This window comes from Cynara cardunculus, assembly GCF_001531365.2.
Source record: "Cynara cardunculus var. scolymus isolate 2C chromosome LG 2, CcrdV1, whole genome shotgun sequence".
In the NCBI taxonomy this organism is placed as follows: Eukaryota; Viridiplantae; Streptophyta; class Magnoliopsida; order Asterales; family Asteraceae; genus Cynara; species Cynara cardunculus.
In genome coordinates, this window is record NC_037529.1 from 64,647,201 (window position 1) to 64,664,611 (window position 17,411).

Here is a 17,411-nt window from a genome sequence, read left to right on the forward strand (position 1 = left end):
AGTTGATCCACAACACCGCATCGGTGACCTTCTGTCTTCACATCGGCTAGTCTTCGATTTTGCCAATGGCTTTAAGTACGTACCAAGACACCAACTTACAAAGAACCAATAACTACTAAGTGTTGCTTAAGGTAGAGGAACAGATCAGTGGGTCATCACCAAATCAATAGGTGACCCAACACAAACAATACTATAATAGTCAAGATAGCAGAAATATTAGTTAAAAGTGCCTTTATTGTTAAAAAAAAATGTAAGTGAAACACAGATAACATATACTTCTCATAATAATTGTTGGCCTAATGTCAATCACAAAACCTTAGCCCTCAATAAAGACAACAAGCACAACTTCACTAAGAACTTCTGACAAACACTTGGTGTGCATCATAACACGAGTGGAATCCCTTACTGATAACATAATCGACAATGTTCTTTTTATTAAACGTAGATGTCTGGGCCAACTTGCGCATACCTTCGACTAATCCCATGGCCCCTGGAGAAAAGCCAGGAAAATCCCACTAGCCTTGCAGAACTCGAACGGTAACCTCTTAGGAGAATCCCAAAATCCCAATTCTTATCGATCAAAGTTGGGATCAACGATATCGTCAATGCCATGATCGGTTCCTTTAATGTTCGATGATAGTGTTGACTAGAATAGACTGACGGTAAGTTACCACATTTAACATGTGTTTAGTGGTGGAAATGGGTAGAATTGAGGACTAAAAAGCCGAACATTTTGCTGTATAAATGAAAATAGCAGATTGAGAAGAAATGGAGGACTAAAAATGTAAAAGAAGTCAAAAGTTATGAAAACAAAAAAGAGTAAAAGTGTGAGTCACCTACTCAACCAATAATCGAGGTGAGAGGTGATTGAAGATAAGCATGTCCCTACATAATGAATGCTCCCTCCTTAAACATACAAAAATAAATAAATTAAAATAATTAAATAATCTTTTTTCCAACAAAACACGACATATTTATTTTATTTTTAATGCTATACCATTAAATCTAGAGGTTGGTTAGATACATTTCGATTTTAATTTTCTATTTTATTATTTGTCTATGTTGATGTTATAATACGATTTTATGCGTTTTTAATAAAACAATAATAATTTTATTTTTAAATAAAATATAAATTTGAAGATATCATAAAAATTTTAAAAAAAATATCAATGTTAATATCAAATCTTATCATCTTTTTTATTATGTTTATCCGCAGTTAGTTACACGAATTCAGATATGGAGCTTTAATAAGTTGTACTTACGTACAATCTACTTGTAATATTGAGTTTTAAGTAATATACATTAATAAACAGTACTTTACGCATAAAAAATAATTTTTTAAGAGTTTTTGTCAAATGCTTTATAATATAGTATAGATTAGAAGTATTTTTCTCAAAATTTTGATTTTTAAGTTATTTTTGAGTTAAATATAAATTTGGTCCTTGTGATTTGCTATTTTTATAACAGATTTGGTCATTCGAACTATTTTCTATTTTTATAACAATTTTGGTCCCTCCCCAACTTTCATTTTTAGAATTTGGTCCCTCCTTTAATTAATAAAATTTGACGGCACAAACATATATCATCTAAATATAATTAACAAAGTAATTAAATAAAATTTGGAATTTAGATTTAGTCATGAAATATTTTGATAAATGTTTTGTTGTAACGAGTTGAATTTAAAACTAAATAGCCGACAATATATTAAAATAATAAGATATAAAAACGTAAATTCAAATAATTTAATATCACTAATTAATATATACAAAATATATTAGAATTAATAAGACATAAAAATATAAATTTAACGATTATATATAATAAAAATGGTTGTAATTAATAAATTATAATTATATAGAAAAGTTATCATTTAGCATTAACCGATTGAAGATCATTAGTGTTATTATTATATCTTAAATTATAACACTATTTCATCATATAATAAAACTAATAATCTTCAACCCATTAGCATTAAATTATATATATATATATATATATATATATATTTCATCGTTTTTTGTGGTTTTCCATTCTTTTTGTTTATCTTGTGTTGAGTGATAGAGAGTTGCGTTCAGAAGAAAACGCTAAAAAAATGAAAAACCAGAAAATTATGAAAGCCTGGAAAAAAGTAAATCAATGTGGTGTAATTTATTTTGCTTGATTTTTGTTTATATTTCACTTTTTTCAAATAAAAAATAAGGGTGGCAAGAGAAATGTTTTCTTAATTTATAGATATTGTTGACGTCAATTAGATTAATGGTCAATGGAGGTGGTTTCCTATGAACGGTTGAACCTCACTATGTATAACTATATGTGTGCATTTGTGTAATCGTACGTGCGTGCGTATACATACATTATGCATATATTTTTGAAAAATATATATAATATATTAAAATAAACTTAATATATAATAATTAATTAATTTAATAAACTCAAAGTATAATTTTTTTTTTTATTTTCTTAACTTAATTACGGTTTTGGTCTTTGTGGTTTGTATGGTTTTTACGAAATTGATCCCTCGAGTAAAGACAAAAGAAGGAAAATGATGAAAATGCCCTTAAGGTTAACGGAAGAACTGGATGACCGTTAAAGAGAGGGACCGATTCGTTACAAAATGACATAAGACGAGTCCTAATCTATAATAAATAAAATTTAGGGACTATCTTCGCAAAAACCACCAAACCGTTGGGACCAAATAAGTAATTTTACTCTTATCTTTTTTGTTCTTTATCCAATCAAAAATCACTACACAAAAAAATAAAACTGATTTCGATTAGGTAAAAAAAAAGAAATCAACAAAAAGACAAAAACGCCACTCATCTAACGAAATTTTTTAATGGTCGTTAAAGGAAGGAACAAAATTCAAACGTTCATGTTGTATTTTGAAACTTGCAGGACATAGAATGTTACTTTTCACAAACCACAAGGACTAAACTTGTAGTTTACTATATCTTTATAATGTTTATTTCTACAAGGTAACTTTAAATAGAATGCGATTGATTTTTTTGTCATGGGATAAAATAGACATATGAAAATATCTGACATGAAACTTGACCAGGGTTAGCAGCTTACCTGATATGATTAGCTCAACTAACCATGGTCGAGGCTGAAGGCCGAGCTGCTTCTGCTATATAATCGTCGCGTCTTCGCTTAGGGTTTCATCCTTTCCTTTTTAGTTCAATTGATACCATCATGGCGTCTGCAGATGTGGAGTTCCGTTGTTTCGTCGGTGGTCTTGCTTGGGCAACGACCGACCAGTCTCTCGAGGAAGCTTTCTCCCAGTATGGAGAGATTTTGGAATCGAAGGTCCGTTTCGTGTGTCGTGGGTTGAGATCCGAGATCTGAATCCGGCTCGATTCGGCCACGCCCGATCCCTGATCTGTGTTCTTTGTGTTACTTTGATTGATTCTGATCTCGTTTTGTTAACTACTCTCTCTAAACTGTTACTTTTATTACCTAAAACGGTACGTTTCTCGTTTTTTAAGGGACGAAGATCGATCGATTTTGGGTTTTATTTAGTTCACGTTATGTAGAAACTAGGTTTTCGGATTGAATCTAATTGGTTTTCTCGACTGTTTTTGTTTTGGTTGTGAATAGATCATCAACGATCGGGAGACTGGCAGATCCAGAGGATTCGGGTTCGTAACTTTCAAGGATGAGCAAGCGATGAGAGACGCGATCGAGGGGATGAACGGCCAGAGCCTCGACGGTCGTAACATCACAGTCAACGAGGCACAGTCTCGTGGAAGCGGTGGTGGTGGCAGACGTGAAGGTGGAGGCGGTGGATACGGTGGAGGCGGTGGTGGATATGGCAGACGTGAAGGAGGCGGCGGTGGTTACGGTGGTGGCGGAGGCGGATACGGAGGTAATGGCGGTGGTTACGGAGGCGGTCGTGACCGTGGATACGGCGGCGGAGGCGGTGGATACTCAAGGGGAGGCGGTGCTCCAGAAGGTAACTGGAGAAATTAAGAGTCGGGCAATTGATGTGTGTATGAAATTAGGGTATGGTCTGTTGTTGTCTTGTGGTTGGTGCTACTAGTCAGTCTTGTTTTTGACCGCCTGTTTGTGTTTGGTTATTGTTGAGTTTATATCAAATCATCTGCTGCTCCTTCTTTTCCTCCATGAAATTCAACTGTTTTTCTTTTCTTTTCTTTCCTTTTCTTTTGCTCAATCCTTCAAGTTGGAAATGAGGCAAAAAATGTGACGTAATTGGGGCTAATGTTTGTGGTTCAATCTGAATTGATCCCCAACTGTTCAATCACGAAGCTGTAGAAAGCTTTTAGGAAATGAGCAAGCAGATAACGAGTGAAAGATGAAACAACCCACAAAATGGTGGTGAAAGTAGAGCATCAATGAGCCAAGTACATTCATTATATGAATGATGATTCTAGGCCATAAATGAATACACACGTTAGAGGTCGACGCTTTGATCCACCTCTAAGTTGTTTACAGAAAAGAAAAGAGTATTTAGAGCACCATCAAAAGCCACCACCAACAAGGGTATTTTGCCGGTTGGATTGAGATTGAGTTTCAAAAGTCAAAAGTGTCTGAAAGTCTACTTTGAATTCAACCTCATGTGGTTATGGAGGTTCAAATACGGAGACGGGTGGTCATTTTGAGATTAATTGAGCGGGTTGGATATCAAGTTAATAAAAAAGGAAAAGAAAAAAAGAGTATTTAGAGCACCATAAAAAACCACCAACAAGGGTAGTGCTCGAATGACTGAAGGGTCACAAGCTGGTGCCTATTGGTGTGAGATTGGACTTCAAATGTCAGAATTGTTTGGTTGGTTTGAGTTTGAGGTCGAAAGATCAATAGTTTTTTGAGGTCTCATGTTCGAATTCAACCTCTTGTGGTCATGAAGGTTCAAATGCAATGGCTCTGAACTATCCACAAAACGGGTGGTCTCTCTGAGATTAGTCGGTTCACATAACGGGCTTGATATCCATGTTAATAAAAAAAAGAAAAAAAAGAGTATTTAAAGCACCATCAAAAGCCACCAACAATTAAGAGGTCGGTTAGCGATGTTGATTTAGTAAGGGTGCGGTCTGGATAAGCACCGACAAAAATGATCGTTTTCCAAGTGTTAATGATAAAATATCATCTTGGGCCGGCTTGGTAAGTGAAATATGTGAGCGATTAGCATCGGTTTTAGGTGATATGGTCGATGCTGACTGAATCAATACCAATCAACAATAAGAAAAGATGTTGTAAGGAACATTTACAATGCATAAGTCATTAAAAGATTTTTTATTAATATATTTTAACAAAAACCTATTGTTACAAATCAATATAAAACCCTTTTCACAACCTTTTTCATCAATTACATTATAATATATCTCCATCTATTTTATAAAAGCCTCTTATTTAATTTTTTATTTTAAAGTTCATGAAAAATTACTTAACATTAAAATTCAAAAATAACTTGACATTTTCTTTTCCTTCAAAATGAAATTTATATTTTATTAAAAAGAATAAACTATAAAACTTACTCAGTTATTTTATCAAAATGAGTATACGATAAAACTTATGATACAAAAATATAATGACAAAAGCCACAAGGGTGGTTTGAGCTTGACTCTATAGGTCAAAAGTATCAGTAGATCTCAGGTTCAAATCCAAGGAAAAAAAAAATCCCCTTATGGCCACAGAGATTCAAATGCGGTGACTCCAGGCTATCTGCAAAGCAGGTGATCGTCCTGAGATTAGTCGGCTCGCATAACAAGTTGAATATCCATGTTAAAAAAAAAACCTTTCTCCAAAGACTTTAAATAGTATATGAATTGGAGATGCTCTTAGAAATTTTGGGATTTGAGAAAAAATTGTTTCAACAGTTATGCTAAAATCTTCTTTAACAGCTATCTGAACTCTTTTTTAAAATATAGAACGAAGAAGTATCCATATTAAAAAAAAGAATATCTTCCATATGCTCTCATCCAACAAAGGATAAATCATACATACATATAATAACAAGTTGAAATTCAACACAACTTATGTATTGTTGTTATGTTAAGAAAGGGTAAAAAGCATTTGATTCCATAATTGAATATTGTGGAGGAAGAACATGACATACATTGACAATACATGAACTCAACATCCCAACACCATATTTTGGAATCTTTTAATTTGCCATCAACATCAAGTCTAAAAGCAGAATCAATAAGACTGTTTGTTTTTATAAACTAATAAATGTCAGAATTTGTTTAAATTATCTATTTTATCCGTCACAAGATTTTAGTGTTGAATTTATAGATAAATTTATAAAATTTCATGTATTTATTTTTCATCATTACAAAATTTACATCTAAATTATATAATTGATAGTTTTTATACGCAAATATGGCATTGATGGTGTTTAACACATTTAAGTCCTATTAAAATATGTGAACTGAGATAAATGAGGGTCAATTTGGTAAGGATCGATTGAAAGAAAAGATCAATTAATGTTAATCGATTAAGAAATATCGTTGCTGCGGGTCTGGAGAACAATAAGAGGTAAATAAGATGTTGTTTTACCTCTTACCAGATAAAATAACTATAAAATATAAAGTGGAAAAGCAAATAGGCTAATAAGAACCTTTTTTTCAAAACAAACAAGGCCTTAGAGCATCAACTTACTCATAAAAGAAGGGCTTTTGATGTATGGATAAATAAGTCTGTGGATTAATCTGTCTGTATAGATAGAGATGGTTCTTTCATTGATGGAAGAAGCACCTTTTTAATTGGGAGAAATAGATTTTGAAAAAACTTGGTTTTCTGCATAAAGTCCCCCAGAAGCTTATTGAATAAGACACTTTATATATCATTAAACCACCACCAAATAGTCATATATAGCTGACCAAATAAGCCATAAGTCTCATTAAGCTCATTAAGTTATTAAAAAACAGACCCTAGGATGAGTTTATACTCTATAGATCTATCGGCTAGAATTGCATCCATTCTTCTCAATATACATTTCGAGTTTTTTCACTCTTTAATCGCTTTTTATAAAACAATATAACAAAATTCCACACATTTTCTCTCTCTCTCTCTCTCTCTCTATATATATATATATATATATATATATATCTATATACACACACATAGGGGTCCATTCAAGAAAGAACTGAATATTTTGTGGTAACCGTGAGATATAATCTCAACCACAAATCAATAGATAAATTAAGAAATTTATATTTTTGTTAATTTTGAATTAAAATTTTAATGCAAAGACATTTTAGGTATTTTCTCTCATCTCTCCTCTCTCCGTCCTCCGGCCACCGTCCTCCCGTGATACCACTGTGATACATAAAAATATTGACTATGTTAAATAAAAGATATATTGTGAGACCCAATCATATATAAGATGCATTGTGATACCATTGTGTTACATCTCCGATCAACCACACAAACGACCTCAATGTGATACCCAATCACATATATGATACATTGTGATACCATTGTGGTATCACCGGAGGACGGTGGCCGGAGAGAGAAGAAATGAGAGAGGAGAGTTTTAAAATACCAAAAATATCCTTGCATTAAAATTTTAATTCAAAATACCAAAATTATAAATTTCATAATTTATCTATTGATTTGTAATTAAGATTAGATCTCACGGTTACCACAAACTAATTAGTTCTCATTTGATTAGGCCCCTATACACACATATTTATCGATGCTATATTATAAAGCAGTTGACAAAAACTTTTAAAAATCTTTTTTTATGATTAAGTACTGTTTATTGATGCACATTACTTAATATTTAAGATTACAAGTAAATTGTGCCTAAGTACAATTTATTAAAGCTTCATTTTGAATTTGTATAACTAACTGTAAATAAACATAATCATATAAAAGATAAACATCTCATTTTAAATATAAAAAATCTAAAATATAATTAACATAATCATTGAGTTCTAACGAAATACTTAATTATTATCTTTATAAAAAGTTATATTATCAAACTAAAAATAAAAAAAATGAATTAAAGAAATACACAGAAAAAGGGAGAAATTTTAAATAGTTAGTTTGATACCAATATCAATTATTTTTTTTTTCAATTTTTAATAATATATCTTCATATTTATACTTTATTAAAAAATAAAACCATTATTGTTTTCTCAAAATCACATTATAACATCGATTAAGACAAAAATAATAAAAAGAAATATTAAAATTGAGTTGTATCTCGCTCCATTGTGCGAGTACTTTTCTAGTATATATATCGGTTTCACGTGAGACCAACCTATTTTCGTGAAACCCGTGAGATCACTTTTTTACACTTGAAACTTCACAGCAAAACATTGTGAATGTAAAAAAAAAACATGAACCTTCACAACAAAAACTTTGTGAAAGTTACTTTCACAACGTTTTGCTGTGAAGTTTCAAGTGTAAAAAAGTGGTTTCATGGGTCTCACGAAAACATATTGGTCTCATATGATCCCAGGTATATATATATATATATATGGGATAATGTAAGACAAATGATTTTTCGTGAGACCCGTAAGAACAGTTCTCAACCATTGGATTAGATCTACAATATGAAGATTCATAATCACAAAATTGCCACGAGACTTTTCAATAATCACAAAATTGCCACCCTGCAACTTTAGATCATTAGCTTATAAAGTTAATCAATGAGCATAAATTGGTCTTACGAGTCTCACGAAAATCTTTTGGTCTCACGTGAACCCAACCCTATATATATATATATATATATATATATAAAAGGTATATTTCAAATACAATCATGTCCATTTGTACAACCAATGCAACCTAATCAATTAAGATATTTATAGAAATGATGAAAGTTCATTTATTATGATTTGAATATTTATAGAAGATGATTAGAGTTTATTAATTATGATCAATACTTTATCTTAAGAAACAATCAAAACCTTTATGAAATCACATATTCATCAAATTAAATGGACGGTTGAGATTGAGTTGTATTGATTGTACAAATGTAGAGGGTTATATAATAACTCATCCCTATATATATATATATATATATATATATATATATATATATGATTTGTTTGATTGTATTATGGTGTGATATTCGGTTTCCATCAATGATTCTATTGAATGGTAGATTTTATTCGGTTCCAATAAAGTCGTGGATTCTTATTTTATTTGCTTCACTAGAAATGGAACTAGAAAGAGATATTACCAATTACCATGAAATGTAATAGTGTGCTCGTGGGGTCTCCCAGTCTTTATCAAGTCATGGTGTGAATTAAATGCCAAGCCACAGGAGTTTCTAGGGGGAAAAAACACTCTAGAATGTTCGTTTTACGACCATAAAAAGAAAGGTAAATCGTGGTGTCTTTGAACTGAGGTGGACGAGACAAGATCCGAACCTGAAGTGAAAACTCTACTCTTTTTCGATGTGAGTACTCAATGGGGACTCATAGGAGTTCGTTGAACATGTGATAGTACCTACTTTTATGTAACTTTCAGTTATGTTTTTGCCTATTTATCTGTATTTTTATTATGAACTTTTACTTTTTCATATTAATCATTTTCCAAAAAGATTAGAAGTGAAATCGATTGCTTCCACAAGTTTTGTACCACATGCCATTCTATGCATCGATGGTCACAAGTCACAACGACCATTGGAGGATGCCGATGGACAACTTCTTGGTCCAAAGAACTTTGGGAAGTTGTTGGTCATGAGGTGTTGTGCTAACAAATGGGCAAAGGATTTCGAAGGGCTAAAGTTGAACGATCTTAAAGCAAAGAATCATCTCTTCTGCACACATACTATTGGTCGTTCAATCTCGAAAACCTTTCTTTGCAAAGACATCACCAAACATATTTGGGATAACATGAAGAGGAAGGACCAAGTTAAAAACAAGGGGTAACAACACCGTAATTGATAGAAATTTTGTACGTTGGAAGTTTAGCTTTCATCCCACATTTGTAGAAAATTAATTTATAGAGAAGCTTATAAGGCTTTATCTAGAAATGAGCTTTGAACAAGTTGGTGGACTCATGGTGGGGGTCTTGAGTGAAAGGCCCAACACACACGCGCGCGCGTGGCCGTGGCCGAGGGCGCGGGATTCGCGAAGGTGGCATAAGGAGGCGCGGGCGCGGGATTCGTGAAAGTGGTTTATTTTAAAACAAATCGGTTTATGACTTGGTCTTCCACACTTTTAGAGATAATGGCCAGTTGAGAAATTTTCTGCTTCTACTCCTTTCTTTCATTGAATCTATCACGAAGGATAGATTCAATCTGTGTGATTTGACACTCTGTTGAGATATTGGTGGTGATTGACAAACTGCCTCCATCTTGGAAAGATTTTTCTAAAAGAATGATGCACAAAACCGAAGATTACTCTTTGGATGATTTACTAAAACATCTTCGAATTGAGGAAGAGGCACGTAATCGGGAAAGGAAAGGCAAGTCTTTGATGAACGCCAACAGCGTGCAGGCTGGAGGCAAGGGTAAGGGCAGGGCCGGAGGGCCAAACAGAAACTGGAACTTGGTTCCACAAAAGAAGAGTTTCAAGAGATCTGGCAGTCAATCGAACTCGGGGAAGAAATTTAAGAGGGTCGGAAGATGTCACGTCTGCGGATAGACGGGACACTATGCTCGTGAATGCAAGGACAGAAAGTCCGGACCCCGTGCTGCTAATTCTGTTGAGGGGATTCAACACCTTGTGGCGAATCTCCACATGGAAGAGATTGATATGATCTCATAGGCCTCTACGAGAATTGTGACTCCAGGTCTAAGTTTGTTGAATATGGATCGGTTCGAGATGAGAAGGAAGTGATAGTTGCTAACAATGGCCGTGCGGATGTCATTGGAATGGGTACCGTGCTACTGAAGTTCACTTCCGGCAAGACCGTCACTCTTCGAAATGTTCTTCACGGGCCTTCCATTAACAAGAGCCTCGTCTCTGCAAGTAAAATTGATGAAAACGGGTTTGAAATAAATATGGAGGCAAGGAAGATCGTGATTTACAAGAGGAAGACGTTCATTGGAAAGGGATACTACTAGTTGGGTATGTATTGCCTTAATTTGAGTGAGGAGGTCGGAACGAGGGATTCAGTAGAAAGTAATGTGTTAACCACGTTTGAAGATGTTTCCACTTTTTCTGTTTCCATGATTGATGTAATCCCAAATGAATTTAATAAATTTGCTTCTTTGGATTATTTTGTTTGTTCTATTTCTTTATGGCATAAACGTCTTGCGCATACAAATATAAAAAATATTGAAAAGATGCATAACAAATGATTAATCCAAATTGATAACAAAGATTTTGGAAAATGCAAAACTTGTGTAAAATCAAAGTTTACAAAGAAACCTTTTCCTTCTATTAAAAGGGACACATCAATTTTAGAGTTGATTCATTCTGATATTTGTAAATTAAATGGAATACATACCCGATGAGGTAAAAGGTATTTCATTATTTTTTATGATGACTTTAGTCGTTTTTTATAAGTTTATTTGTTACACTCAAAAGATGAAGCTTTTGAAGCTTTTACACTCTATAAAGCTGAAGTCGAAACGAGTGAAAAGGAAGAATATGGGGAAGATGGCTATCTAAAGTCGATAGTCTAGTAGGTCCTTGTAAGGCGGGTGGAAGGAAGTGACTCGACCAATAGGTTGAGGAAGTCGGGCAGGTCTGGAGGTAGTGCCTCCTAAGAGATATGTAACTGCATCATTCAAGATTATTACTTGCATCCGAAGATAGATGAGCGGAAGATGGACGAAAGCCCTTGAAAGTGCAACTGATTCTTATCTGGTTGTTCAAAGTCTGCCTATTTTTGATGACATGAGATTCAAAACTCCCCTTAAATAAAGTAAAGGCAGATGCTCCCAATTTCCTCAATCCTTCATCTGGTTAGGCTGTCGATAAAGTAAGCTGGATGTGCTAGTTAATTTTGTAACCCATGAAAGCTCAAGAAAGAAAATGTCATCTCAAGGTCGATCTTTCGACCACCTCCTTGAAAAATCACCCGATCTCAATTTGTACAAACCGTGAATACCGTCAATTTCATCATTTATTTTAGTGAATTTTTGTCATGAAGTTGTTTCGAATAAATAAATATGGACATTATCATCTTTATTATATTAATTTTAGTAAATAAATTTCATCAAGATCGAGAAATACATGAAACAATGTAGTTTTTACGTAGAAACAAAAATATATGAAACATTTTCATCAGGAAATAAATTATTTGAATCAATTTCATCATTATTAAACTATTTCATGAAAAAATTCACTAAAATAACTAATGAATCGATGGTTTTCATGGTTCGTATAAAAAGTTTGGTTTGTAGTTCATCTTTCCCCAATAGGTAAGATCTTTTGTTAACCAATCTATTTGTATTAACTATATTAACTCTCTGAACCAATAAGAATTCATTTAATGTCATGGTTTATACATCACATTGTATTTATTGTGAAGGACGATTTAGTAATTTATTTTATGTTTTTGTATTATTCTAAGGCATTTAAATGGAGTAGGAGCGGAGGCCTATAGTGGCCTTTGGGGGTCTGGGCCCCTACGATTTTTTTTATCTTTTAGGTAGGTAAAACTTAATCCACTATGTTATACATTTATTCTTTTACTTCTCTTTAAGTACGGTCACCCAGTTAAAAGGCATGTATTCCGCTACTGAAATGGAGGTTACAAAATTATATGATTTTAGCTATATTTTTGTGATGTAACGGTCCATTAAATAAAGTTTGTGATGTAACTTATGAACATGTTTGGTAACACCTGTGAACATGGTCACAGTTTCACCTATGAACAAAATTACAATCTCAATATTTTTCATTTTCACTTGTGAACACATCTAATGTTTCACCTATAAACATATGATTTTGCTATTATTCTCCACTTATGAAGACATTAGTTTCATTATGAGCACACGATTGAGCTTATGAACATATTAGTTGATAAACTTGAAAGAGATGATATAATTTTGGTTATAAAAAACCAAAGGCAAGTATTGGAACTGAATTTTAGGTATGATAGATGTTATTTTAATTTTTCAAGAATGCTTTTGTTCACCTAAGTTCACACTTGTCTATAACACATGTGTTTCCGTTATATTATAAGGATATCATTGTATCTTTTCAACCGTAGATCAAAAAAATTGAAGGATGTGAAGGGTTAACAAAATTAACACCATAGCTTGATTAACAAAAGAACAACCCCCTATAGGGGGTGTGTGTGTGTATATATATATATACTAGAAGGACACTCGTGCAATGTAACAAGATACATCTCGATTTTAATGTTTCATTTTATTCTGTCTCTATCGATTAATACGATTATATGTGTTTTTGAGAAACCGATAATGTTTTTTATTTTTAAATGAAATATAAATTTGAAGATATTATATAAATTAGAATAAAATATATCGATATTGGTATCAAATTAACTATTCAAAAATTCTCGTTTTTTGGTGTAATTTATTGAATTAGATTTTTATAATAATTTAATTTATATTTAATAACGAAATAATTTATTTTTGATTTAATAACATAATTTTTTATAAAAATAATAATTAAGTTTTCAATTAGAACTCAATTGTTTATCTTAATTACATTTTAGATCTTTTATATTTAAAATGAGATGTTTATCCTATATTTAATTGTGTTTATATTTAAAATAATGTGTTTATCCGGTGTTTGATTATATTTATCTGCAATTAGTTACACGAATTCAAAAATGAAGTTTTGATAAGTTTGTATTTACGCACAATTTACTTGTAATCTTAAGTTTTAAATAATATGTATCAATAAACTGTAATTCATACATAAAAAAATAATTTTCAATAATTTTTATCAAATGCTTTATAATATAATATATATATATATATATATATATGTGTGTGTGTGTTTGTTTTTTTGACAACAAAGTGCAATTTAAAACAAATTATGGCCTGAAGCACTTAACTATAGAAATACATCACACACTTACTTTATCCATCCCAAAATAAATGTTATTGAAATAACATACAGTTTTAAATATATATAATTATTACATTTTTTTGTTCACCAAACGACATATCCACCCTTATTTAATCTCTCTCTCTCTTCAAAATTCTTATATATTTGTACATTAATTAAGGGTAAATTTGAGAATTTAGTTATCTAATTTTGATAGTGAACACTTATTTTGAGACAAACATAAATAGAAAAGTAAACAGTTATTTTGGAAGAAAAGGACTATAAAATAAGAGGAAGCATAGAGGAGGAGAAAACCTGTTGTAATTTGTTTTGGAAATTTTGGCTGTAACAACGTCCATGCTGATAATATTCCAGATGAGAGGAAGCTACATAACTGTACAATCTTAATACCCTGAAATGGTGTGTGCAAAGAAGAGAAAGTCGCTCAAAATGATCCAGTATATATACACTTGCAATTGAATCACAAAGAAAACACCAACATGCATGGATGGCTAATTAATCATGAAGTAACTTTTTTTTATTAACCTGGATATCCGAGTCTGATTAATCCCAGAACGACCACCTGCTTTGTAGATAGCCTGGAGTCATTGCATTTGAACCTCCATGGCCACAAGAAGATTTTTATTCCTCCTTCGATTTGAACTTGAGACCTCCTGGTACTTTTGACGTTTGGAGCCAAGCTCAAACCAATCAGGCACCACCCTTGTGGTTAACTTGGTTTCATTTTAGAAGGGGCCGGCTGTCACATAACCAAAATGTAGCTAGAAAGGCTATATAGCATGTCGTAATAGCAGGTACATAGAACGTCCAACTGACGTAGCGGGAAAACGCAAAAGGTTCAACAGACGTCTAAACCCTAAAAGATAACGAACCTACAAGCATGAAACTCCGAAATCTAAGAGAAAAACTCTTATAAAACTAGAGATGAAACTATAAGGATAATTTTACTGATCATAATTAACTTTAAACTGAACTGATAAGAAAAAACCAATAAACCCTATTTGTAGAATAAACTAAGGGATAACTATAGAATCTAAAATTAAACTAATCTTAAACCAACTAGGAAAGTATTTAATTAATTAAATAAAGATTAAAGGATATCAAATAAAGGAAACCATAACTTGGGCTTATTTCGAGCTCATTTGCTTTTCTCCCGTTGATCTCAAAAAGGCCCGTTAACTTTCGGGTCCGTGCTATATCACCTACGAATCTACGATAGATTCATCTCTTGGTTGTAAAATAAATTTTACTGTATTTGCAAGGTACTAAAGAGGTTGGGTTGTTCTACAAAATGGGATAGTGATTATTCAAGAAATTTAGATGACTTGAAAAAAAAAGACATGGTCTTTGTGATGAGGATCAATGACCTTTGATGAAATCAACAAGCTTAATAAAGCTCCTAAAAAACCGGTCGAAATAAACATATTGATGTGAAGGGTCATACTAAAACGAAATTGGGTTTATAGGATATCAAAAATGTCTAAGTGTCCTAATAGACCGCTTTATAAGATTTGAAGCGTCCTAATAGACCGCTTTATAAGATTTGAAGCGTCCTATCTAAAAGTAATGATGTTGTAATAAGTTTATAGAACATTTTTTTTAATGTCATAACAAGTTTTTTAAAACATTTTTATAAAAAAAATCACATTAGCTATTTTATAGGACACTATTTGAAAAAATGTCTTATAAAAACAAGTGTCCTATAAAAAGATTTGTTCATAGCTCACTTCTCAAAAGTGTCCTATAAAATAGTTAATACGATTTTTTATATTGAAGACGAAGTATCATGTGAGAATAGGCGTAAGAAGGGGTCATTGATCCAAGAGTGAAGATCCCTTCTTACCCTTCTCACCCTAACCTGAACCAACCTCTATATTGAAAGTATCTTAAAGAACTTGTTAAGACACCCAAAAACATCTTATAAACTTATTACAATACCTTTAGAAAAGAGTTATATTATTTGGTTTTGTAAAATGGTCTACTGACACCTAAAAATTGTTGGCGTCCTATAAACCTGTAGTTGATCAGAAGATAATTGACTCGTTAATCTTATCTTCTTTTGGAATGTGATAGAACGATGATGTTCCTACTAGGGGTGCTCAAAAACCCGACCAGCCCGACCAACCCGATCAACCCAACCCAACCCAATGTGAAATAACCCAACCCGAAGCAACCCGATGTCTAATTGAGTTGTAAAATTGTCAAACCGTAGATATTGGGTTGATATTGGGTTACTATTATTTGAACCCAACCCAACCCGATGAACCCGACGAACTCGATATCCTTTTATTTCTTAGATTTAATATGATTGTTGAATTTTTATTAATATATACATTAGACAATTACACTATCAAGTATGCTTTTCATATACACATATTTCCAATCTATTCATATCTCTATATAACTCATTCAGTAACTGTGAACATATATATGTAAATTGAGAAAATTAACTGAATGTGATATACGTAATAAATATGAATAAGTTGTATCAAATGGTTGATGATGAAAAAGAAATTATGAGTAAAGAAATAACATATTAAAAGTTAGAAGAATATTTTAATATACCAAAGTATCAACCCGACCAACCCGTACGAGTTGGGTTGGGTTGGGTTGCACTTTGGGTTGGGTTGGGTTAAGATTTTTCCAAACCGCAAACATTGGGTTGGGTTGTTCAAATGTCCTCAACCCGATCAACCCAACCCATAAGCACCCCTAATTCCTACATATCGATATTTAGATGTCAACTTTGCATACAACCCTAGTTGTACCGATTCCTATCCATTGCCTACTTTTGGTGTCTTGATCACCACAGCCCCACTATCATGTGGCGATATTCGATGAATGCAACTTCAACAACTTGTATATTTCTCCAAAGTTCCACAATCTTTTGAGGATCACAGCAATATGGATTTTTGATGCCAAATAAGAGAATTTCAATCCATGGGCTAACATCAGCAATCATTGATAAATATGATTTTGCATTCTTGTCGATACTATACTATAAAAGTATTTACCTTATGTTCTTAAAATATTTTTAAAATTCAACTCTACAACTTATTACTACTTACGTACAAAACTTAAAAGCTTCTAACTGATAACATGTTCAAATACTCCACAAATGTTGAGTCCTACTAAATATGACAAAGTACTCCATAAAATTAATCAGTTCAAACATATATATTGGATTTTTTTTAAAGAGAAATTGCATTTATTTTCCATTTTGGGTTTACAAATAAATTTTACATCCTGTTTCATCGTTAGGCTACACAAACTAGTGTATGCTAAACCACAAGGGTGGTGCCTGATTGGTTTGAGCGTGACTCCAAAGGTCAAAAGTACCAGGAGGTCCTAGATTCAAATCTAAGAAGAAATAAAAATCCCCTTGTGGCCACGAAGGTTCAAATGCGGTGACTCCGGGCTATCTGCAAAGCAGGTGGTCGCTCTGGGATTAGTCGGCTCGTATAGCGGGTTGGATATCCAAGTTAATAAAAATAA

At 32.6% G+C, this 17,411-nt stretch overlaps 1 protein-coding gene across 4 annotated transcripts; it reads left to right on the forward strand.

Annotated features, from left to right (window-relative positions):
• Positions 1-3,051: 3,051 nt before the first annotated feature.
• Positions 3,052-4,150, forward strand: LOC112505643 (glycine-rich RNA-binding protein GRP1A-like). 4 transcript variants are annotated; one of them, XM_025109528.1, is made up of 3 exons: positions 3,054-3,306; positions 3,598-3,778; positions 3,917-4,150. In XM_025109528.1, exons 1-3 carry the CDS (start codon positions 3,193-3,195, stop codon positions 3,967-3,969), a joined length of 348 nt encoding a protein of 115 aa, XP_024965296.1. In that variant the 5' UTR covers positions 3,054-3,192; the 3' UTR covers positions 3,970-4,150. The 4 variants fall into 4 exon arrangements, with proteins under 4 accessions (XP_024965295.1, XP_024965296.1, XP_024965297.1 ...); XM_025109529.1 differs by having other exon boundaries at positions 3,055-3,306; positions 3,598-3,754; XM_025109527.1 differs by having other exon boundaries at positions 3,052-3,306; positions 3,598-4,150.
• Positions 4,151-17,411: the final 13,261 nt, after the last annotated feature.

Excerpts from the sequence above, each read along its gene's own strand:
- LOC112505643 (XM_025109527.1), top strand. The coding sequence starts at position 3,193 with ATGGCGTCTGCAGATGTGGAGTTCCGTTGTTTCGTCGGTGGTCTTGCT. Across the intron at positions 3,307-3,597 it reads GAGAGATTTTGGAATCGAAG|ATCATCAACGATCGGGAGAC; the intron begins GTCCGTTTCGTG and ends GGTTGTGAATAG.